This window comes from Durio zibethinus, chromosome 21, assembly GCF_047325235.1.
Source record: "Durio zibethinus cultivar Kanyao isolate XHJ-2024 chromosome 21, ASM4732523v1, whole genome shotgun sequence".
In the NCBI taxonomy this organism is placed as follows: Eukaryota; Viridiplantae; Streptophyta; class Magnoliopsida; order Malvales; family Malvaceae; genus Durio; species Durio zibethinus.
In genome coordinates this window covers 3,161,260-3,185,811 of record NC_143182.1, presented here as the reverse complement: position 1 = coordinate 3,185,811, position 24,552 = coordinate 3,161,260, and the positions used below count along the sequence as shown (strand labels likewise).

The 24,552-nt window shown below is 34.5% G+C and overlaps 5 protein-coding genes and 1 non-coding gene across 9 annotated transcripts; 4 read left to right on the top strand and 2 right to left on the bottom strand.

Annotated features, from left to right (window-relative positions):
* The first annotated feature begins 2,175 nt into the window (after window positions 1–2,175).
* On the top strand, window positions 2,176–4,842 carry LOC111304846 (transcription factor MTB1-like). The gene is made up of 2 exons (XM_022901826.2): window positions 2,176–2,403; window positions 2,691–4,842. Exons 1-2 carry the CDS (start codon window positions 2,394–2,396, stop codon window positions 4,535–4,537), a joined length of 1,857 nt encoding a protein of 618 aa, XP_022757561.1. The 5' UTR covers window positions 2,176–2,393; the 3' UTR covers window positions 4,538–4,842.
* Window positions 4,843–9,137: 4,295 nt separating this feature from the next.
* On the bottom strand, window positions 9,138–11,969 carry LOC111304845 (zinc knuckle (CCHC-type) family protein). The gene is made up of 4 exons (XM_089750758.1): window positions 11,505–11,969; window positions 11,055–11,160; window positions 10,518–10,608; window positions 9,138–10,267 (listed from the first exon to the last, which is right to left on the bottom strand). Exons 1-4 carry the CDS (start codon window positions 11,805–11,807, stop codon window positions 9,331–9,333), a joined length of 1,437 nt encoding a protein of 478 aa, XP_089606884.1. The 5' UTR covers window positions 11,808–11,969; the 3' UTR covers window positions 9,138–9,330.
* Window positions 11,970–12,018: 49 nt separating this feature from the next.
* Window positions 12,019–12,090, bottom strand: TRNAQ-CUG (transfer RNA glutamine (anticodon CUG)). The gene has a single exon. It is a non-coding gene; the product is annotated as a tRNA-Gln (tRNA).
* Window positions 12,091–13,160: 1,070 nt separating this feature from the next.
* CYP703A2 (cytochrome P450, family 703, subfamily A, polypeptide 2) lies at window positions 13,161–15,172 on the top strand. Its single transcript, XM_022903855.2, has 2 exons — window positions 13,161–14,127; window positions 14,419–15,172. The coding sequence occupies exons 1-2, from the start codon at window positions 13,198–13,200 to the stop codon at window positions 15,055–15,057; spliced, it is 1,569 nt and encodes a 522-aa protein (XP_022759590.2). The 5' UTR covers window positions 13,161–13,197; the 3' UTR covers window positions 15,058–15,172.
* A 125-nt stretch (window positions 15,173–15,297) lies between these two features.
* Window positions 15,298–21,196, top strand: LOC111304844 (lysine-specific demethylase JMJ27-like). Of its 3 annotated transcripts, XM_089750968.1 has the most exons (13): window positions 15,298–15,993; window positions 16,319–16,449; window positions 16,586–16,685; window positions 16,796–16,928; window positions 17,018–17,084; window positions 17,187–17,958; window positions 18,039–18,368; window positions 18,472–19,782; window positions 19,869–19,941; window positions 20,033–20,118; window positions 20,219–20,338; window positions 20,740–20,810; window positions 21,124–21,196. In XM_089750968.1, the coding sequence occupies exons 1-13, from the start codon at window positions 15,478–15,480 to the stop codon at window positions 21,179–21,181; spliced, it is 3,768 nt and encodes a 1,255-aa protein (XP_089607094.1). In that variant the 5' UTR covers window positions 15,298–15,477; the 3' UTR covers window positions 21,182–21,196. The 3 variants fall into 3 exon arrangements, 2 of the variants coding, with proteins under 2 accessions (XP_089607094.1, XP_022757559.2); XR_002691900.2 differs by lacking the exon at window positions 21,124–21,196 and having other exon boundaries at window positions 20,033–20,146; window positions 20,740–21,084; XM_022901824.2 differs by lacking the exon at window positions 21,124–21,196 and having other exon boundaries at window positions 20,740–21,084.
* Window positions 20,272–23,392, top strand: LOC149512772 (cyclic pyranopterin monophosphate synthase-like). Of its 2 annotated transcripts, XM_022901825.2 has the most exons (4): window positions 20,272–20,338; window positions 20,740–20,810; window positions 21,979–22,097; window positions 22,496–23,392. In XM_022901825.2, the coding sequence occupies exons 3-4, from the start codon at window positions 21,996–21,998 to the stop codon at window positions 23,144–23,146; spliced, it is 753 nt and encodes a 250-aa protein (XP_022757560.2). In that variant the 5' UTR covers window positions 20,272–20,338; window positions 20,740–20,810; window positions 21,979–21,995; the 3' UTR covers window positions 23,147–23,392. The 2 variants fall into 2 exon arrangements, with proteins under 2 accessions (XP_022757560.2, XP_089607096.1); XM_089750970.1 differs by lacking the exons at window positions 20,272–20,338; window positions 20,740–20,810 and adding an exon at window positions 21,626–21,770.
* Window positions 23,393–24,552: the final 1,160 nt, after the last annotated feature.

The window sequence follows — 24,552 nt, the reverse complement described above, 5'->3', positions numbered from 1 at the left end:
TTATAAAATAACCTATCTATCTCAGAAATTGAACAAATGAGCCTACAATCAGATTTTTTTTTTTTTTTTTTGTTTTGGTTTGTTATCACTTTCAACTTTGGTTTTGCCTTAGATTCTACTCAATTAAGGGCCATGGCCATTGGATGCATTATTATGACCATAATTACCAAATTAATCTTTATTAAGACATTAAACCTCAAACTTATCAAAATTTGTTGGTCTCCCAAGTCTTGCTTTTTATTAAACTTTCAACCTCATGATGCCCCAAAACACACAACATAGACTTAAAATCTTAAAACTATATTATTTGTATAATTGAGCTTGTTAATTATCGTTAATTTAAGGTACAACAAAACCTTAAATTTTAGGACCCTACCCTAACACGATCAATGTCTCCCGTTAGAGAGACCTCGTTGTACTGTGCTGTACCTTGCCGATTTGTATCATAAAAATTTATAAAAGAATATATATATATATATATATAAAGAGAAAAATAATGTAAAAATATTAAAGTGATGTTATTTAATATTTAATAAATATTTAATTTTTTATAATTTTATATTTAAATTGAGTTATTAATTTATTATTAATTAATTTTAAATTAAATATTTTATATAATATCATAGTTAATATTTTGTTATATTATTATTTTAAAATTCATTACGTGATAATTTTTTTTATTTCAATTTATACATGATGAAAATTTGTTAAAATAATATTATATTATATCTAATAAATATTTAAATTTTTATAACTTTTTATTCAAATTATGTATTTTTGTATAAATATTGCAAAATATAAAATTTCACAACATAAATTATTTTATGTTCCAATATAGACAACTACAAGTTATATTTTGTAACAAAATATATATAAAAATTTGTTGTTAATTTTTTTTTTTACAATATTACTATTTTCGATACCATACATCAATTTACCAAAAATAATAATGATATGAAAATAGAACAAAATCTGGTTTGCAATCTTTAAAGATGGTACAGAGAAGATTTTTCCAAAAATAATAACTGAACTTCACATTTTCTACTTTTATCATTAAAAATACCAAATTAATATCTAAATTTACACGCCAGTTTGTCTCAACTTATATGGCGATCACGGGTCAGCCATCAAAGGATGTATTTTTCAAACTCAAATTTTAATCTATAAATTTAATTTTTTTTTAATATAAAAACATTTTACCCAAAATTTTAAATAAAGATAAATATATTTAACATTTGATTCATTTATCTCTAATTTTGAAAATTATTGTTCTTAATTAAAGGATATAATAGTTCAGATTAAATTAAAATTGATTTAATTTTTTAATATTATATAATATTATAAAAATTTAAAATTCGATTAAAATTTGAACTGATCACTTATACGATTCGATCAAAATTGAATCAAATTTTATAAGTACGATTCGATTTATTAATTTATTAAATTAATTATTTTATATATTAGTTTAATATAAAAATTTATGTATTTAAATAAATTTTGATATAAAATTATTATTTTTATTTTATAAAAATTTAAAAACTATATAAACTAATAAATATTTATATGTGATTTAATTAAGTTTTTATTTATTTTTAATTTTGATTATAAATTCAATTCAAATTTAATATTTAAAAAAAAATTCAAATTAAATCAAATATTATAATTTAAAAAAATTATTTTTTATTAATTTTACTAGAAAAATCCTAATTGGGGTCACAAGAAAATCATGTTGCAACTCTAACTTATTGCGTGGCACTGTTTAGCATAAGATTCACGCATTTTTATGTCCACCTGTACCCGTTACAAAAAAGCCTTTTTCATTATCCTTAATTAATTTTAACAAAAAAATTTTTCGAATAAAAAAAGAAAATTCAAACTTAGCACTGTGCTTAAAGTCGCATGAAAAAAAAAAAAAAAAGAGAGAGATCTAAAAAACAATTTAAATTATCTTTTCCTTGGATGTTACTTTTTCTTACAATAGGAAATAAATAAAAAAATTTTGACAAAAAAAAAAAAAAAAGAAACCGCCAAAACAAAATCATTGCCGACTACCCCTCAACTTCCGACCAATTAAAATTTAACCCAACAATTTTAACCATGGTTAGTATGTAACCCTAATCTCCACTAACCATAGTCTAATTATTCCAGTTAGGATTTTGGAAGAGAAAAAGAACAAAAACAACAAATTCCCCTCTCCCCATCCTCTCTCTTTTTTTTTTTTACTGCATAATTGGCTGCAAAGAGGGAAATTAAAAGAAGGGCTTATTACTTCTTCTGCTTTTCTCTTAAGTAAACTTTGTTTTTTTTTCTGGGGGGAAATATTTTTTTTTTTTGTTTGAACGGTGCCCTGAGACTTTTGAACACTCTTCTGCTGATCCCAAATTTGCTTTTCCATGCAAACTGGTGTGTATTGTTATTTATCTTCAATTATTATGTGTTTTTGGCTTTAATTTAGCTTATTTTTTCTGGGTTTTCTTTATTATTTATAAGCCAGTGGGATCTGAAAAGGGAAAAAAATGGCTGCTTTATGTTGGGCTTGTGAAGAAAACCTCATGTTGTTTCTATTTTAGTTAGACATGCATTGAAAAAAGATTTAATTTTTATTGTTTTTAGGGGTGAGATTTGATCTGGGTATTTGAAAAAATTTAATCTTTATTTGATTTTTGGGTTTTTTTTGGGGGTGGTTTAAGGGATGAAAATTGAAGTGGGTATGGGAGGTGGGGCTTGGAACGATGAAGATAAGGCTATGGTTGCCGCTGTTTTAGGAACAAGAGCATTTGACTACTTGATATCAAGCTCGGTTTCAAATGAGAGCCTTTTAGTGGCTATAAATAGTGATGAGAATCTTCAAAACAAGCTCTCAGATCTTGTGGAACGGCCTAACGCTTCTAATTTTAGCTGGAACTACGCCATTTTTTGGCAAATTTCGACGTCCAAGTCTAGCGATTGGGTCCTTGGTTGGGGAGATGGATGTTGTAGGGAGCCTAAAGAAGGAGAAGAATCTGAAGCTACTCGGATTCTTAATATGCGGCTTGAAGACGAGACTTTGCAGAAGATGAGGAAAAGGGTTTTGCAGAAATTGCATACTTTGTTTGGTGGATTAGATGAGGATAATTATGCTCTTGGGTTGGATAGAGTTACTGATACTGAGATGTTCTTTTTAGCATCCATGTATTTTTCTTTTCCACCTGGAGAAGGCGGTCCAGGGAAGTGTTTTGCGTCTGGTAAGCATGTTTGGATTTCTGATGCATTGAAAACAGGTTCGGAATATTGTCTTAGGTCATTTTTGGCTAAGTCTGCTGGAGTTCATACTATCGTTTTGGTCCCTACTGATGTTGGTGTTGTTGAATTGGGGTCCGTGAGATCTGTACCTGAAAGCTTAGAGTTGTTGCAATCAATAAGAAGTTCATTCTCATCTAATTCCTCGTTGATTAGGGCAAAGCAAATGGCTGTACCAATACCAGTGGTGAATGAGAAGAAAGATGAAAATACCCATTTTTCGAATTTGGGAATTGTGGAAAGAGTGGAAGGCATTCCAAAGATTTTCGGGCAGGATCTGAACAACACTTCACATGGTCATTCCAATTATCGGGAGAAACTTGCTGTTAGAAAGATGGAAGAGAGACCAACATGGGGAGCATATGCTAATGGTGGTAGGCTTTCATTTTCAAGTAATCAAAATGGTCTTCATGGTTCTGGTTGGCCACATGTTCATGGTGGGAAGCAAGGGAGTCCAACTGAATTTTATGGTTCTCAAAACACAACGAATAATTTTCCGGAGCTTGCTAGTGGGACTAGGGAAGAGTTTCGGCTTAACCCCTATCAGTCTCAAACGCCAGTCCAAATGCAGATAAATTTCTCAGGGGCTACTTCAAGGCCTTCTGCAATTACTCGGCCATTAAGTGGTGAATCTGAGCACTCGGATGTTGAAGCTTCATGCAAGGAAGAGAAGACGAGTGCAGCTGATGAAAGGAGGCCACGTAAAAGGGGTAGAAAGCCTGCTAATGGAAGAGAAGAACCTCTTAATCATGTTGAAGCAGAGAGGCAGCGGCGTGAGAAGCTGAACCAGCGGTTCTATGCCTTAAGAGCTGTGGTGCCCAACATATCCAAAATGGACAAAGCTTCATTGTTAGGAGATGCAATTGCTTACATCAATGAGCTTCAGGCAAAACTTAAGGTCATGGAAGCAGAGAGGGAGAAGTTTGGTAGTACTTCGAGAGATTTGGCAGGGTTGGATCCTAATGCAAATGCAGGGAATCATATCCTACCTCCTGATATTGATGTTCAAGCTGTTCATGATGAGGTTGTTGTAAGAGTAAGATCTCCTTTAGATTCACATCCAGCATCAAGAGTAATCCAAGCTTTTAAAGAGGCTCAGATCAATGTACTTGAGTCAAAACTTGTTGCGGCAGATGATGCTGTGTTTCATACCTTTGTTATCAAGTCTCAAGGATCCGAGCAGCTAACAAGGGAAAAGTTAATTGAAGCATTTTCGCATGAATCAAATTCCTTACAGCCCTTATCATCTCTTGGGTAGCACACAATTGCATTTAACATAGTCCATAGGCGTAAAATTATAGTGAAAAACCTGATCGGAAGCATCTTAAGAGGTTTTGGATATACAGGAAGTGATCCTTCAAGGAGCAGAAGGGCCTGCTAGGAGTAGAAATAACTACTTATTGACCAAGTAGGGCAGCAAATTTTCTGTGATTTGTTTATATTATACATATTCTGTTATAATGAGGTATTTTTGCAAGATGAATTAAATTTGTAAGTTTAACCAACTATGCTGTTGTTGGATGTTTAGAAATTGATTTTTTTTGTTTTTTGGGGGTTCTCTTACTTTTTGTTTCCCAAGTTTTTTGTTCTCTGCCTCGTCAGAATCATCATATATCAAATCAGTAGTACTAACGTATGAGGAATTAAAGAATGATTTAATGCGCATCATTTCAGTTTTCCTGATTATTTCTTTTTTTCCCCTTCCGCAAGTGATCTGCAATGGTTTGTTAATGCCCGTGTTGCATGCTGATGCAAGGTTAAATATGCATTTATTGAAGAAATAAGTTGTTAAATTGGCTAAATTGTGTAATAATACTTGAGCTCAATGGATACAGGATAGGGATATCTATGCGTTTTCACACTTGAACAAGTCAGGATAGTTGTTGATTTAATAGCAGTAAAGTTGGTGGGTTGGATACTCCAGGTTTGATTGTTCCATTTTGGTCCACTATTATTACTTTTTTAAGGGAAACCTGTTCACCAGTAGCGTATAATCTCGTCATCCTTAGTCAATCATGGCAAACATGTGGAGAAAAGAAATTTAGTATGCCAAAGCCGTGGAATGTTTGATATAAAATGCCTATTTGTTGATGAGCAGGAAGCAACGTGAAGCATGTAAATTTGGGGAGTGAAATTAACAGTAAAGTTGGTTTGGTAGCATTTGAACTTATGTTTGTCAATTGTCATTGTTTCCACCGAATTTTCCAGTATTATATCTAACAACTGTTGTACTCTTTAACTCTTCTGTGCCATAGACATGCGCTGAAATGGTCTCTTTATCATTTCCGTATCTCTTATCAGCTTAGTAAATTGCAACTGTAATGGATGGTACTAACAAAACAGAACCAGTTTGGCCACTTTTCATGCACACAAACACAAAAAAAAAAAAAAAAAAAGGGTCCTCGTTCTATGACTGGGGAAGAATGTTCTGTTTGTTGTTTAGATAGGGCAGTTTTATATATTTTTTATTTTGGTCCTAAGAAGGCAAAAAAATCTAGCAAGTACTGAGCAAAGTTGATGTACAGGGTTTCTATTTTGGCTAAAATGTTAAAAAAAGCGCATGAATTATTTTATTTTTTAAATAAATTTTTATATTTTTCTTCTATTAAAATAAGTCATTATTATTTTTTATTTGTATTTAAATAAATTTTTATTTTAAAAAAATGATTGATTTATATTAAGAATTACTTAAGTAAAAATTTAAGATTAAAGATTTATTTGGATATAAATTAAAATTTAAAAGTTTATTTGAATGTAATAAGATATAAAAATTTATTAAGTAAAGTGATAAAGTTTAAAATATTTTTTTATTATTTGAGTCTTATATTTCATATGAAATCAACAAACAATAGCAACTGCAGATCGGAATCTTGAAGTCAGTTTGGTTTTGTTTTGTATATTTTTTTTTTCGTTGTTTTAGCAACGAAGTGAAGCTTTAAGCTTCTTCAGATGCACATTAAAAGGTGAAGAGAACCGATTCTATTCTCAAATTCAATGCCATCGTTTTTAAATTTTCACTTTTCTATAAAGGAAACTGAGGTATTTCTAATTTTAGCAGAACGAGAACAAGAGGTTTATGAACCAGTAACCAACCAAGCAGATCCGTTTAATAACTGTGAAGATAGAGTTAAGTGATCCAGTGGCACCTGCGTTGTTCCACCCCATGACGGTGTTTCCAGCCAATCAAAGAGCTGTGACATTATTCATGTCGTACATGTATTTTTTTTAAGAGGCGCTTAATTTGTAAATTTAAAGATTTTTAAAAAAATTTGTAATTTATGAAAAAGTGTGATATTTTAGATTTTTTTTTTATTTTCAAAATATTTTATATTTATATTCATTCATTTCGTTAAGAAGAATTTACGTATATTAATTTTTATATAATTATTATATATTTTTTTAAATATATAATGTCAATTTTTTATTTATTTTATTAATAATAAATACTTAAACAAAAAATAATACATTTAGCAAAAAAAAATTTTTTATTTGATTGTTATTTTTATTTATAAAATATCATCAATTGAGACATTTGATATTTTTTTTAGTAACAAAAATTATTAGAAAAAAGATCAATTAATGTGCTTGTCACTTTGTTTACATCATAAAAAATTAAAAATATTCTTTTAATTTATTTGTAAAAAGATTATTTAAGTGTTTTTATACAAAAATGTCTTAAATAATCATTTTATAAAAAAATAAAAAAAACATTTAAGGTGTTTTTTATAAAGAAACGTTTTAAATAAATTTTTTTATTTTTTATATTATAGATCATTTAATAATTATTTTTAATTTACAAAATGATTATTTACGTTTTTTTTTTTTACAAAAAACATCTTAAATAAACTTTTTATAAATATTAACCTTAAACCCTAAATCTTAAAATATAAAAAAAATTATTTAAAATATTTTATGTACAAAAACCACTTAAATAATCACTTTATAAAAATATTAACCCTAAACCTTAAAATATAAAAGAATTATTTAATTTATATTTGTATAGAAAAATTATTTAAGACATTTTAATACAAAAAATACCTTAAATAATTAATTTATATTTGTATAACAATATTATTTAAGATATTTTTGTACAAAAAAACTATTAAATAATCATTTTATAAATATATAAAAATATTATTTAAAGAGTTCATAATTCATTTATAAAAATATAAAAAAATTATTTAAAATATTTTTTCATGTCCAACACCTTAATTTTAATATAATTTTTTTGTACGAAAATCTACAATTAAATTATAATCACTTCCAAAACATGTTTTTTAAAAAGATAATGATTATTACATTATTTTTATTCAAGTTAAATTTAAAAATAATATAATTTTTTATTGGAATCTTAAAATATTACAAAAAAATAGATTTTTTATTCTGAAATTTAGATACTATTAAAAATTTGATATTTTTCTTTTGATTGAATTATCTTAAATCAAATATGAAAATTAAATATTCATCGTTAAAATTTTTAAAAAAAAATTTATGAATTTTCTTGTATCAAACGCCACTTTGGATTTTTTGTTTTTTAATTTAAAAGTCTTGGACCTTTGATAATTCAATCCAAAAGCGTGACAAAGCCACGTTCTGTATTTCCATAAAGGCAAATTTGATAGCAGAAAACATTTCATCAGTCAAAATCTCAATCTAAACAGTAAATTTAATTTCCTTCAAAATTACTTAATCCTTCCTTCCCCATCTTTCAAAACTCAAACGTGCGCTTGAAAATGCTCCCATGTGCACCATTTTCCTTTTTTTTTTTTAAATAAAAGATATCATGTCTCACGTCTGAACAAGGGATAAGTTCTGAAAAATATGGCCAAATGAGGGGCCACCACACAAAGTTCATGATTTTGCTTCAGCCTTCTGCTTTCTATTTGTTGTTTTGCTTTACCCATCTCCCACGCTGCCCTACAGTCCACATCCAAGGCCCCATTTCTTTTGCTTCTTGTATATGGAGTTTCATATGTATACATATTATTAATTATGTTGAAAGCTTCTTCACCTTGTTTATGAGGAGTTGGGATGTGGTTTTACCAAGACGAGCAACAGATAGAAAAACATTGAAAAGCATTGGCACGTGATGATGGGTCAAATTCAAAGCATAAATTATTTAGGTCAAACTTGCAAATGTTGGAGCCATGAAGAAGAAATCATAGCCATTCAATTATTGTTTGACTCATTCAAGCAAGTGAATCAATGTTGAAAGCAAAATGCACTAGTAGTAACGCGGAATAAATGTAAAATTGGTTTAGTTCAGGAAATACACATGTAAGAGTCAAACACGACACCTAGCGGTCCCAACAGCACTTGGGAGAATTTAATGAGATGTTTAACAAATTGAGGAATTTTTTGACCTTTCCACTTAAACTGGGACCCAACGTAACACAAAAAACGCGGTGTTTGGTAAAGCACGTTTTTTTGGCAAAACAGCGATAATTCACACTTCTTTTGCTTCTTCGACTTTTATTTATTTTAATAAATCTCAACCTTAACCTGATATATAGAGAAAAAGCCAGGTTTCTTCTTCCAATCAAATTAAAAGGCCAAAAGTTATTAGATTTTTCCCTTTATATTGTTTTTCGTTGGTGGACTTGATTAGTCCAATACTAGTCTGGTAATGGACGTGACCGATTTGGGTTTAAGGAAAATATTTTAGGCTTATGGGTGGGCTTGGGCTAACAAGGTGATCCAGATGGAGCCCACAGCTGAAAGCAGTCACCGCTGAAGGATTGTCGACAGCAGCAGTGTTACTGCAAGTGAGTTAATCCCGTCAAAACAAGCAGAGTTGGGGGCCAAAACAAGCTATAAATCTCAAGGGCAGATTTGGAAGTGACAAAGGTTCTGCAATATGTTACCAATTCTAAACAATTCACAATTATCTTCCACAGGCAAAGAATGTTTTATATTGGTATCCAATAATAGTACATTAATAAAACAACAATTTCGAAGCCATACTTACAAGGTAAAAAGATGCATCGATTGTTCCCTAACACAACTGAACAGAAAACCTGGGCCTACGAAAACAGCATCCATCTCAATTAATTACATGTTGCTCTCAACTATGTTAACCTTTGAAACGGTGGGTATGGTTGAATTCTCCCCATTTTGCTTCCCATTCACATCTTTTTCATATTTTCTATTTCGACAGAACTTCGAAAGATGTCCCTTCTTGCCACAATAGTTACATATCAAGGGCTTGCCATGCATTTCCGATTCTCGCTTTTTCCAAGGGACCCCTGGTTTCTTCATATCTCTTATCCTCGGGCCTAGATTGTTGGCTGCATGAAAGCTTGCAGATTTTGAATCCTCTGCTTGTTTGGCTCTGTTACGAGACTCTTCCTCAACTCCTACATGTTCCATCAACATCCAGAAGGGCAGGTATTCCTCACGCATCAGCTTAATACAGAAGTCCTTCCAAGATGGTGGAAGCTTGGAAATGATGGCACCAACATGAAAGTTCTCATCAATCATTATTCCAGAAGCAACAATAGAATCAGCTATGCTATTGAGTTCTTGCATTTGCTCAACAATCGGTCTTCCATCAACAATTTGAAATTCAATGTACTTTCTAACTAGAGCTCTCTTTGTTCCAAATTCTTCGTAAAGATAAACTAATTTTAGCTCTCCCCATAGCTCTTTAGCACTCTTAGTTTTCTTTGAGAATTGATAATACAGATTATCAGATAAAGAGCTCAAAATGCTGTGCCGACAAAGGTAGTCATCATTTGTCCACTTCTTTTCAGCAGCTTTGGCTTGAGCAGATTCTTCACTGCTTGCGTCAGAACTAAGAGTAAGACTAGGGCATGGATCAATAAGCACGTATGCAATCTGCAATTGCTTTAAGAAAAGTTCCATCCGTTCTGCCCAGCAATGGTAATTTTTCCCATCAAAACGAGTTGTTTCAATAGGGGAAAATTCATGAGAGAAAGCAGTCACTGAATTAGACACATCTCCATTTTGTTCACAGTCAATTTTCTTTCTGCAGTAAATTTATTCAAGGGTCCAAAGTCAGTCCATCATTAGACAATAGGTTGCCAAGTCAAACAATCTTTGAATGATAATTTACGTCTGCAGGCAAGAAGAAAAACCCTGCAAACCTAGATATAAGCAACTCTGCAGTTATCCATTTTTTTTGGCATTCGGAAAACTTCCTGTATATTATTGACAACCTAGATAACAATAAATAAACTACTTTATTGCCGACCTCAAAACTCAAAATCGAGTCCCACCTTAGCTTTGATTGCATCTTTGTGACAGCTTCATCAATTGCAGGGAAACTGTTCTTTAAAGCTGACCAGGTTTCACTTGTCAAGCTAATTCCTGGAGTAAGAAAAGGATATGGATGTTGAGAGAAAAGCCTTTGGTCCCAATAAAGAATATAGCATGATAAACCAAACAGCTCTGACAACAGGAAAAAAAGAAATAATACGGAATCCAAGAGACATTAAGATAAGCAAGTCAATCATGAGAAAGCAGATATTTATAACAACGATTCAATCGGTAAAATGATATACAAGTATGAATCATTATTTCTTATCAGTCTGGACTTAGAAGTCACTGTAAAACAACAACAGGAAGCAAAGCCTTTTTTTCATGATGTGCAGTTGATTATAAGAAAAGAAAAAAAAATCTATAATCTATAATATATATAAAAGCTTTAATGTGGAGGATCTTTTGAGCTAGTCAAAAAGAAATAAATCTATATTAGTGGGAAAAAAAAAAAGAAAAGTAAGAGGGGAGGGGAAGGGTGACATATATATCATTACCTCTTGCAGATGGGAGCTCTTTTCCATCTTTTACATAAAACTCCCGAATCGATACATAAGTTTTTCCTCTAAAGTCATGAACCACCACATTCCTCTTGTCTGCTAGCTGAATCAAAAATGAGAAATCTTCAATAACAGCAAGGATTCAGATAAAAAAAACAACACCATAACTAAAACTAAGTTCCAACATGGAACCAGATCTCCACTTACCTATAAATTGTATGTTACTCCAAAAACGAAAGTTTAAGGTACACCAAACTAGAACTAATTTCTTAATCACTTCAGTTAAAGCACACTGATATCAAACTTCAACAAAAATTCCTGCTTTATTCATTATTTCAGCTTCCAAACAATAAAATAAATCTAAATTTTACCACTATTTGCAAAAATTGCAACTTTACTTATTTTTCTACAATTTCATCGACCCAAAGAAAAGTGAATGGTTTGAACCTTGCAAATAAGGCGATCTCCATCCCCGTCAATTTCTTTCTTAACCTTAATCGCTTCTTTGGCCTCTTCTTCCTGAAGCTTCGAGTTGAGTTCCTTTCCATTGCCATTTTCTTCAACGGTAGAGAGAAGAAAAGACTCGACCACTTCTCTAATAAACTTCCTGTAAGTAAAATTAGAAAGGTCGATCCCAAGTCGCTCCGAGACCGTGACTCGGACTTTGAACTCAGTCATCTCTTCCATGTCGGCTTTGCTCAGTATATCGTTCACTGTTTCCTCGATCTGTTGCCGAGTTTTTTGTTCCATGTTGTAAATAGAAAGGAGAGATAAAGCGAGAGAGATATAAATTCAGAAAGGAAGGTACTTGGATGTTTTCCAGGAAAAATGATTTTAGGGTTTTAATTTGGTGCATAGTGAGGAGAATGGAGATTAAGGATTTGATGGAATTGCTCGTCTCCCGCGTGGGCTAGAAAACGAAATAGGATTTTAGAAATATGATTTTAGGGGACTACAAAAAAGGTTCCACCGAGATTTGAACTCGGGTTACTGGATTCAGAGTCCAATGTCCTGACCACTAGACCATGGAACCATTTATTGCTAGGAAAACAAACTTTAACCATATTAACTAATTTGTTTCGTATCCCAAAAAGCCGCTCCAGCCATTGTTTCTTTTTGAGAGAAAGCCTCCTGAAATCTTTTAATAAAAAATATTTTTTTTTTATCAAAAATAGATTCGCAATGCTCCGGGGTCTATTTTTCTAATTAATATAATAAATTTTTTATAAAATTTAATACACATTAATATTAATTGTAACACTATTTAAAAAAAAAATTCCATGGGATTTCTTTAATCGATAGATATAGCGGTTGAAATCTTTCATTTCCTTTAATCTGTATGTATATAGAGGTATAAATCTTTCATAATGCTAAAATTTTTAGCAAAATAAAGTCTCTATAGTTATGTGAGGCATCTAGTGTTTGGGTTTTCATCCGTTAAACTAACCCTAATTAGATACATAAATAAAACAAAAATCATAAAATTTATGCCAATGTCTATATCGTATTTGAATTATGATCCTATAAACTATGCCTTTTACTATGCTTATATTTAAAAATAATTTTTAAAAACATAATTTTCCATATGATAATACTATAAAGTAAATTCATCATATTTTATCTGCTAGCCAATATTTTAACTCTTAATCATTGTCAATTAAATTAAATTGTATTTGATTAACACCTTTTTGTTTAGGAAAAAAAATTAGTATACGGTAAAATTAAAAACCATCTCCATTATTATGTATAATTTATTACTTTTAGTTGCACTTACATGTTAGTGTCACAACTCATGCATGAGTCAAAACCGATGTGTTTTCGGCCCGTGACATAGGCACAGAGCACTTGTTAGCCCGCGTTGAGACCATGAGGCCATCACCATGGTCAGCTGCATGCAAATACCATTTCTTGGAGGTAGGAGAACATATAGGACCATAACCCATACAACTCTTCACCAACCAAGCGACTAGTGAAAGCAGCCCTGCCATCACAACTTCGGCATGTCAAGATCGTGGAGATCTAACATTAAACTTTTTTTTAAGCAAACTTCTCTCGCTTTATTTTTGGTGCATTCTTTGTTATATATATTACAAGAGCAAACCATATATTCTCCTTGATAAGGTACTGCTAAATTGGGGGCATGGGTGTATTCATCTTTGCTTTGGCCCTTCTCTTTGGAGCTCTCTTTGTCAGCATCCTATGTCAATGGCTCAAGCGGAAGCCATTGCATAAGAGCAACAAGCTTCCTCCAGGCCCACCAAGATGGCCAGTAGTTGGTAACCTGCTCCAGTTGAGCCCACTTCCACATAGGGATTTAGCTTCTTTTTGTGACAAATATGGGCCATTAGTCTACCTCCGGCTTGGCAGCGTAGACGCCATCACCACCAATGACCCAGACATCATACGGGAAATACTTCTCCGCCAAGACGATGTCTTTGCCTCCAGACCACGGACCCTAGCCGCTGTACATCTCGCCTATGGGTGCGGAGATGTGGCCTTGGCGCCTCTAGGCCCGCATTGGAAGCGGATGAGAAGAATTTGTATGGAGCATTTACTAACAACAAAAAGACTAGAGTCATTTGCAAAACACCGAGCTGGTGAAGCCCAACATTTAGTACAAGATGTTTCGGCCCGAGCCGAAAATGGTAAGCTTGTGAACTTGAGGGAAGTTTTGGGTGCCTTTTCGATGAACAATGTGACTAGGATGTTGCTAGGGAGGCAATATTTTGGTGCTGAATCTGCTGGCCCACAAGAAGCCGTGGAGTTCATGCACATAACCCATGAGCTGTTTTGGCTATTGGGTGTCATCTATTTGGGTGATTATTTGCCAATTTGGAGATGGGTGGATCCTTATGGTTGTGAAAAGAAGATGAGGGAAGTGGAGAGAAGAGTAGATGATTTTCACGAAAGGATTATTGAAGAGCATAGGAGGGCAAGGGAAGGGAAGAAAAAAGACTTTGGAAAAGAGGAGGATGGTGAAGAAATGGATTTTGTTGATGTTTTGTTGTCATTGCCCGGAGAAGATGGAAAAGCACAAATGGATGATACTGATATTAAAGCTCTAATTCAGGTTGCATACACAATCTTTTTTTATACTGCAAAATGCTACAAGAAGTTCCTTAAATCCCAAATGAAAGGATTTTATTAATTTAATACTTGATATACCCTAACACTGTATATAGTTCAATAAATTATAAAATTTCATCTTATTAAATATTTAAAATATTTATGAGAATTTGATAAGATTATGAATAATGATTCACTGCATAACATATAGAATTAAATATTTAAATTGTGTATTTATAAGAAAAGAGCCAATTAATTGGCAGTGTTTTGTTATTTATTTATTTTTTGCTTGTAGGATATGATAGCTGCGGCAACAGATACATCAGCTGTGACCAACGAATGGGCAATGGCCGAAGCGATAAAGCATCCACGTGTCCTTCGTAAGATCCAAGAAGAACTCGATTCTGTCGTTGGTCCCAATCGAATGGTCGCCGAATCCGATCTACCTCACCTTAACTATCTACGCTGCGTAGTACGAGAAACATTCCGCATGCACCCAGCTGGACCGTTTCTAATTCCACACGAGTCCCTTCGAGCCACGACCATCAACGGTTATTATATCCCCTCCAAGACACGTGTCTTCATCAACACCCACGGGCTGGGCCGCAATACCAAATTATGGGACGACGTTGAAGTGTTTAGGCCCGAGAGACACTGGCTAGCTGATGGAACCCGAGTCGAGATAAGCCACGGAGCCGATTTCAAAATACTGCCATTCAGTGCTGGGAAGAGAAAGTGTCCTGGCGCGCCACTTGGGGTGACCTTGGTGCTCATGGCTTTGGCTCGACTCTTTCATTGCTTTGATTGGGCCCCGCCGGAAGGTTTGAGACCTGAAGATATAAATACGATGGAAGTTTATGGGATGACCATGCCCAAGGCCGAGCCATTAATGGCTATTGCTACGCCACGCTTGGCGGACCACATGTACCTCTGATTAATGTTCAAGGAATAATAATGTCCCTAAGTCTTGGATTAATGTTTTTTTAGTCATTAATCTTATACTAATTATACTAATTAATTTATTTAGTAAAAAAAAAAACTAAATTCTCTATATTTCAAAAAAAAAAAAATCTGTAATCGGATATTTATTTACTTGTGACGTAAGAATAAATTAAAAAAAAAAGAAAAAGAGAAAAAAAAAACCTCATTCGAACTTCGCATCGCTTTTAGGACTGACCTCTTTTTCGCACAAAGGCATCCAATTGGAACCGGTGTCTATAAATTCTCAGCTTATTTTTGCCGCTTCTCTACCATTCAACGCCCCTCTATTTGTAAAAGGATTTCAATGTAATCGGACGTTCGAAGCTCCCATACGATAACAATCTAAGCTGTTAAATTATTAACCGACTCGGGTATGGACTCACCGCCTGATCGACGGTGCAGAAGAACCGCCGGTCTTGGTAAGTGGCGGTGCAGGGAAACGGCGTTGCCTTCAAACTCGTACTGCGAGAAGCACTATTTGCAAAGAAGTAAGAAGGCGCAGAACATTATTCGTAGAGATAGAGATGACGACAGCGACCGTAAATCCCACGAGTTAGAGATCAGAGCCGGTCGGAGGAGTGACGTCAGCGGAAGGAGAGGTGAAATCAGCGGATCGGAGAAGAATAAGAAGAAGGAGTGGAAAGAGGAGGAGTTGAGCGATGGATCGGAAGACGAGGACGGGCTTGTGTTGACTGAGATGTTGTCCAGGGAGCGCAAGAAGGAAGAGAAAGCCAAGCTTGGTGTCAAGGGGAATAACGTTGGTTCTGGAAATTCAGTGAAGGAGATAGTGGATTCATATGAAGGAAAAGTTAATTCCAGCAAAAAAGACGGCTCTTCTGGTATGGCCGTTAGGAATGGCACCGCGGGAGAGGTAAAATCCTCCAAGAAGGTAATTTCAACGTATCCGTTTATTTTTTTTTCCTCCTTAATTATTTTTTACATACGAAATTGCAAATCGGTGTACCGGTTTTTTTTTTTTTTAAGACTAGGGTGAAATTCACTAGCTCATTTTAATTTCGTGGCAAACGTATCATCCGCTTCCACTTCATTCACATTTGACAGCAGAAAATGAGTACATTGGAGTTTTGTTGTTTAATTGTACTTTTGTGCATCAATGAATTGTATTGGTGAAGTAGTAACGGCCTTATATTCGATGTATGTGCGTTATGTTCAAAATTGAACTATTTCTCAGTTGAATAACTTTCGCTTTGCAGGATAAGTCGATTAAAAGGAAAGAATTTGGAAGTTTAATGTGTCATCAGTGTCAAAGGAATGATAAGAGTGGTGTTGTTTTTTGTTCCAGTTGTCAGAGGAAGCGATATTGTTACGAGTGTCTTGAAAAGTGGTAAGAACAATTGATGAAAATTTAGTGATATAGATTCTGATAAGGCCATGCTTGAAAATATTCTGATTCTCATATTAGGCACTAGTTCCCATTGATGCTTTTGATCGCTGTAGCTGAATAATTTGGGATGAAACAGGTATCCTGAGAAAACAAGGGATGAAGTTGAGGAAGCATGTCCATATTGCTGTGGCAATTGCAATTGTAAAGCTTGCTTGCGTGAAGTTTTGGTTGTCAAGGTAGAAGCTTTTAATTTCTCCCTCCATGTGATCTAACTGCCAGATGCCTAAAATCATTTTTGTGCTGTTTTCATGATTGTTATTCTTCTTTATCTTCTCTTCTTTGGCAGGATAGCCACAAGGACTTGGACATCAGTGTCAAATTAGAGCAGCTAAAATACTTGCTCTATAAAGCTCTCCCAGTTCTCAGGCATATATACAGGGAGCAGAACTCTGAAATAGAGATTGAATCAGACATAAAAGGTAAATTGATGTGGTGCGCTTGCAAATGAAATTATTTGACTCTCTTTATGTTCTCTGCCTTTGATATTGTTATGTCTTTTGTATTTTAGGATCTCAATTGACAGAAACAACTGGTATGACAAGATGTAAATTGGACAAAAGTGAACGTTTGTACTGGTATGTTTTCATACTTGTTAAAACTTAAAACTAAAATCTGTTGCTACTTAGTTGTCAAATGTAAACTGCATACAATGAACAATATGTTTTCTTGTATGACAGTGACAACTGCAATACATCAATCGTTAATTTTCACAGAAGCTGCCCCAGATGTTCTTATGATCTATGCCTAACTTGCTGTCAAGAGTTAAGAGAAGGCTGCCAACCTGGCGGTAATGAAGCAGAAACATCCCAGAGCCAGTTTGTAGAAAGAGCTAATTTTCTAACACAAAAGGATGAAAAATGTATTGCACCAAGGATTAGACATGGACAGGAGAACCGAGTGGGTTCAACCAGTACTGATAAAGCTGATTTGTTTTCTCACTTTCCTGATTGGCAAGCTAATGCTGATGGTAGTATTCCATGCCCTCCAAGTGACCGAGGAGGTTGTGGTGCTTCAATACTTGAGTTGAGACGTGTTTTTAAAGCTAATTGGGTAACTAAGCTGATAAGTAAGGCGGAGGACAATATCAGTCAATACAAACCACCTGATGTTGATTTCTCTATAGAATGTTTTGAATGCCAGCCAAATGGTTCAGATCGGAACCGCAACAGCAGTTATAATGTGAGGCACGCAGCTAACAGGGAAGAAAGTCATGATAACTATTTATTCTGCCCAAATGCTGTTGATATATCAGATGATGAAATTGAACATTTTCAGAGGCACTGGATGAGGGGTGAACCTGTGATTGTACGTAATGTTCTTGAGAAAACATCTGGTCTTAGTTGGGAACCCATGGTAATGTGGAGGGCTTTTAGAGAAACAGGTGCCCATGTAAAATTCAAAGAAGAGACTCGAAGCGTGAAGGCCATTGATTGTTTAGATTGGTGTGAGGTCAGTTATGCAACCATCTAAATTCTGCTGAATGTTTTAATTTCCATGGATCTAAGAAGTTGGTTCTTGTTGTCATATAGGTTGAAATTAATATTCACCAATTTTTTAAGGGCTACTTAGAGGGCCGTATGCATAGAGATGGGTGGCCAGAAATGTTGAAATTGAAGGATTGGCCTTCATCAACCTTATTTGAAGAACGTTTGCCCAGGCATAACGCCGAATTTATTGCTGCCCTCCCTTACAGTGACTACACTGATCCAAAAGCAGGCCTTTTAAACCTTGCTACACGGCTTCCAAAGGGATCGTTGAAGCCTGATATGGGACCCAAAACATATATTGCATATGGATTCTCTGAAGAACTTGGTCGAGGTGATTCAGTGACAAAGCTGCATTGTGATATGTCTGATGCGGTAATGATTCATATTAGGCTTTCATCTTATGTGACAACACAATGATATCTAGCATTTTGTTTTATAGACTTCCATTAACTAATAGTTTTAGATATGGCTATAGGTAAATGTATTGACACACACAACTAAGGTAAAAATTGCTCCCTGGCAATGCAAAAACATAAAAAGAATGCAGAACAAACGAGCTGCTGAAGACTTGCAGGAACTCTATGGAGGTGTAGAAAAGGCTAAGGTTGGAATGGAAAGAAGATCACTGAAGAGAACTTATGGGGACAAGATCAACGTTACTGACTGTACAAAGAATGGAGGCATGGAGCATGACCATTTGTTGTTGGAAGAGAAACACATAAAGGTAAGGAAACTGGATAAAGAGCAATCAGATACTAATCCACCATTTACAAATTCCATGGATCTAAGGATTGTTAGATTGGATGAATCAAAGCCTGGAATGGGACATTCTGTTTCTCCTGAAAATGGGAAAAACAATAGTACCGGGACAGAGTTGCTTCAAGTAAATGATTCAAAGCCTCATATTCTTGATTGTAATGAAAGTTACTTGACACAATCATTAGGGTGTAATAATAACCCTGGCAAAGTTGAACCAGACAAATGCTCTTTGTCAAGGAGAGTGGATGAAAGAGCTAATCTGTTGGTTGGAATTTTGGCTAAGAAATCAAGCATGTTGGAGCATAATGTGAAGGTAGAGGCAGAGTCATTTCCTGAAAATAATGACAAAGGGATAACTGATCAAAAAATTGAAGAATTTGAAACGAAGGAAAGCTCTTCATCAAGAAACAGAATGGATAAGGATAATTTGGAAACTAGAACAATGGATCATAGTTTAGAGGCTGAGGAAGGGGTTAGAAATATTTCAGGAAATGACCAAATTGATGAAAATGTCTACTCTCCAGAGTTAAATGCATCCACAGCAGAAAACAAGATTGTGAAGTTAAATGAAAAAAGAGAAAAGCAATCTGAAGAGGATGGAAACTGTTTTTCTTATGGTGCAAATGTTTCTGAAAGGAATTTTGCAGTTGGAAATTTGACAAGCCCTACTGATTGTGCCACTTTTTATATCAATGCAGTTGGAGCTGAGAGAGAAGGTGTGGCTGATTCGAGTGCATCTTACCTGGAAAAGATTAAATGTTCCAAGGACATGGATGTAACAAAGCTTACTAATGATAAAGACATTTTAGGGATTTCCTTCTCTGGTGACAATGGATGTAATGGTCCCGAGTCAAAAGAATCAGACCAAGAGCCTATCAAGGATATAGAAAATAATAATAAGTCAAAAATGGTCAATGGTGGTGCTGTCTGGGATATCTTTCGCAAGCAGGATGTTCCCAAAATCATTGAGTACTTGGAAAAGCACAAGAAGGAATTTCGCCACATTAACAATCTTCCTGTAAATTCTGTGAGTATCCTTGCTGCCACTAGTGAGTTTTTAGTATGTTTTCTCTATACTGGAGAGCTGAATTACTTTACATTGTGCTTTCTCAGGTCATTCACCCCATCCATGATCAGACTCTTTTCTTAAATGAGAGGCATAAGAAACAACTGAAAGAGGAATTTGGTCAGAATATTCTCTTTGTTGAATGGTCAGCATTCTGATGTTCCATCATTCATACTGCTTCAATATCGTTAATTTGGTGTGAAATGTACAGATGTGGAACCTTGGACATTTGAGCAATGCCTTGGTGAGGCTGTTTTCATTCCTGCTGGATGTCCTCATCAAGTGAGAAATAGACAAGTAATCCATTGGCCACTGACAATGTTGTGTGAGTGTATGTTTTAAATTTTGGCTTGCACTATTAATTCCATTAACTGTACATGTTTTTCTCTTTTTCCAGTCTTGTATAAAGGTGGCACTGGATTTTGTCTCTCCTGACAACATTGAAGAATGTATTCGGTTAACCAAAGAGTTCCGCATGCTCCCAAAGAACCATAGAGCCAAGGAAGACAAGTTAGAGGTAAGAAATTTGAATTTGATATATTTATTTGGTTGAAATAGGTTTAAGTTGTAAGCACCAGGTAATGTGCTTATTATGATGTTATGCCTACTTTTGAAAAGCCTTCTGAATGCATGTACACAACGGTATCTCCCTCTCAAGTTAGGTTTTCATGCATTGCTGACGAGTTTTTGAAGGAGATTGTTTACCAGTTAAAAAAGATAAAAAATAATCTTCCTTCTGGCTTTGTGGTGATATGTCAATGTTAGAATGGTAGACATATCCTATTAGGTTCATCTGATTCTTTTATTGACTGTGACTTGACAAACTTCTAAGTAGAAATGCTGTTGTATAGAGTATTCGTTAGTGAATAATTACGTTACAAGTATTTTACATGCTTCATCGGATTTTCTTCTCTACAGGTTAAAAAGATGGTGCTCTATGCTGTTAGTTCAGCTGTGAAAGAGGCCCGAAGCTTGATGCCTAATCTGGCGTAAGATATATTTAAATTTAATCTTTTAAATATGCTGTTGTTATCTCTGTTGACAACATATTTGCGATCAATAGTTTGTATATATCAATGGGTGCGTTCTTTTACTGCCCCTTTTATCTGAGTCAAATTCCACAAGCTTGAAGTTGCAAATTTCACCAATCACCTTGTTAATTTCTAACTGTTCTCAGAAGTCAGAACTGTGTATCAGACAAGCATATACGGAAAAACAATATTTATGGTTTGTAGAGATAATGACAAGAAAAAGTTTTCACCAGCTTATTTGTTCTTTTTTGCAATGTGGTGTTGATCACAGGTTGTTGGTTGCTTGTAATTTGTTAGATTTGGTCCATATTTTTTTTTACTTAAATTGAATACAATCATACTTGGGTGTTGGTCCATCATACTTGGATGCGGCTCTGGAACGAAGAAATACGAGGTTTGACTTGTGTGCTTTTGAAACGGGAAAAATATTTGCAAGGCAGCCGTCGGATAACTAACCAGAGGAAAAATGCACGTCGGAGCAGTTGACTGCGACTGAACTGTGCTCCGGGCCACATAACCAATCTTTGATACCCAGATAGGCAATTAATTCCATTTTAAACGGATTCTTGAGAAAAAAAAATTGTCTGACAAGTTGTAAGCAAGTGTTTTCTTGGTCTAAAATCTAGATTAAAGTTTCTCCAAACAAAAGAAAATTCTAAATTAAGGTACACTTGCTGAGCATCGTGCGTTTTTACGCTTGCTTGCTTGGCTTTTGACTCTCTTTTCCAGTCAGTCTTGCGTTACGAAACGGTGCGTTTTGACACCTGCTTGCGAGTTGTGTGGCTTTTGACTTGCCAGTTCAGCTTTCTCTTTTTTCTTGCCGTGACAATATCACACTGACTGACACTCTTACTACGATCTACGAAAAATCCATTCTACATTCCGTCGTCGACGGCATACAAATTTATATTACTCGAGGTGGCTTTTTCCGGCTTCAAAATTTATATTTCAGCTTATTTATTCAAATAGAAAACATAAAATTTCGACACTTTTCCCCTTTTCATCACTTTGTACTTTTTTTCTTTAAACCTTAATTTGTTTGTGAAAATGCCTGAACAAGAACATGCTTTCATTTTATATTATAAGAATTAAGATCCTAAATCTGTGTTCTTTTATTTTTGAACAGTCTTGATCCTTGGTGTCATGCTTCTTCGTCGACTTGCTGTGGTAGTTCCTCGCTCGACAAGGTTCTTCAGCAGTAAAGATAGCCATGACTTTGCAAGCACCATAGCTGAACTCAACAAGGTATTGCTAATAATATACGTTTATTAGTTAAAGAAAAGGTACTTGATAAACCTTGGTTATAAATGTTTCCAATTTCTATGTTCTGCATTTACCGTATGCGGGAAAAAAGGTTGAAAAACTAAACAGATATGCATTGTTTTGTTATTGTTTGCTTGTTTGATAGGAAACAATGATAATGGACTACAATTTATGGAAATATGATCATTATTGAACTGAAACCATAATTGGAATTTTCTATTTTGGTTTGATATGTGTGATTCAATCCTGCTTTAATGTCTCTGTTTTTGTTATTATGGCTGGTAATATGCTGATTACTGGCTTTGTATCTAAATCTACCACACATTTTGCTCTCAAGAGAAACAACCATTCATGCGTATATGTCCTAATTTTGGTTTCAGGAAATGGAATCAGTCTTTGGTGAACCTCCTCCGGATGGGTTTGCCAATTCTGGAAATAAAAGTTTCATAGGTCAAGAATCCCAAGATAATTCTCATTTGATTTTGGGTTCTGCTAGGCATAAGTTTGCGGCTCAAGAACTTAGCTATATATCTCAAAATTTAATTGACAATGCACCTGGTCTGACCCATGTTGGCAGCACAGGGAAAGCCGAAATGGTGGATGTCTCACCCAAAGAAAATAGTAGTAGAACTGCTACAGCTAGTTGCAAGGTAGTTCTGGGGAAGAAGGTGTATGATTTGGTCTTGGCGAACCAGATGGTTAAGGGAGATGTTCTTAGTGTGGCAAAAATTGCGGGCATAAATGGAGCAAAACACACCAGCACTCTCATCCCACTATGCCACAACATCACTTTGACTCACATTCGGGTTGATCTAAGACTCAATCCTGAGGATTTTAGTGTTGAGATAGAAGGAGAAGCAGCTAGTACAGGTAAAACTGGGGTTGAGATGGAAGTGATGACAGCTGTGAGTGTTGCGGGATTAACAGTTTATGACATGTGCAAGGCTGCTTCAAAAGATATCCAGATCACAGATGTACGGCTTGAGCGTAAAACTGGTGGGAAGAGTGGATACTGGTGCAGGGAGGAATGATGATGTTTCCAGAAGAAGATTTTGACAGAGTGCTGCCAAATGTTGTGGAGATTAGTGCTTTTAGTGGATATTTGTGTTTTTAATCAGAATGGAAGTATTCCTCCTTCTTTTAATCATGAAACTTGGTGGCGTAGTTCTGGTTTTCAAATTTCAGTTCAAATTTACAATCCAAAGGAGGTATGACAATGTATAACCAATATACAAATTTAAACTAATGTTACTCATGCTTTTTTGTGGACTGTTTAATTCTCAAATGCATATCTGTTCTATACAGTATTCCTAAGCTTTAAGCACATTCATACACATGAAAAAAACAGAAAAGAAAAGAAAGAATAAAGAAAAAAAGGGGAACGGAGAGGCGGAGGAGAAGACACATAACCTATTTGACAAGAAGATCAACAAGTTATACCTTTTTTAGAAGATATGAACTGGAAAGTATCGACTTGTACGGTTAAAGAAGACATAAAGTAGATAGAGATAGGGATGTAGTAGTTAATATTTGAGCCTTTTGAGATCTTCAACTGTTAGGAAAGTTACTAAGTGGGAAGCATAAATCTCTACACTTACAAGAATCAGAAGATTGTTGGGGAATGTGTGTGAAGAAAAGCTTTAGCTTGTGCATGCTTCTGGCGCCAAGAGGACCCTATGTGAATGGTATGGAAACAGCAAGAAGTGTGCGGAACAAATTCTAACAGGTACAACTATTCAATGTCTACCCAATCATTTAATTCTAATGGTTATTTTACGGTTTAAAAGTTAGCCTGCAATCTGTTGCAATCTGTAAGTGCAATTAGACTTAACAGTAAAAAGGAAAAATAAAGTCAGAATTAGCATCGAAGTATTGAATTGTTGACTATATGATTAATACTGTAATAATTAAAAGTTAAAATGACCTACCTTTTCTTTTTCTTGGGTTCATTGGGAGACAACTCTGCAAATTATCTTCCCCATTCTAATTAGCAGATCACTTTACTTGGTTGTTGAATCTAAAAATAACTTTTAAAGTCAGATGTTTGCTTTATTTAGTTAGTTTCTTCTCCTTGAAGTTTACTTTGGGATGTTATTTTGAGATAGTATTGTATATTACCGTTCATTCCCTCCACTCCCCTGTCCTGCAAGGCAGCAAGCAAAAGGGAAATCCAAAGCCTTTTTGCTTTTTAATAGCTTTTACATGATGCTTTATTTAGATTTTTTTTTGAAACAACTATAATTTGATTTAGAAATTAGGATTCAATTTTGATGGAATGTTATATTTTGTCACTAATTGGCTGAATTAGATGACAATGACACCATGGACTGTGAACACGGACATTGTTATTTATGCAGAAAAAAGCCAATGCATGCCCCATGTATCCTTTACTTTACCTTTACTGTCTTTGATTTGCCCTAATAATGTCCTTGTTCTG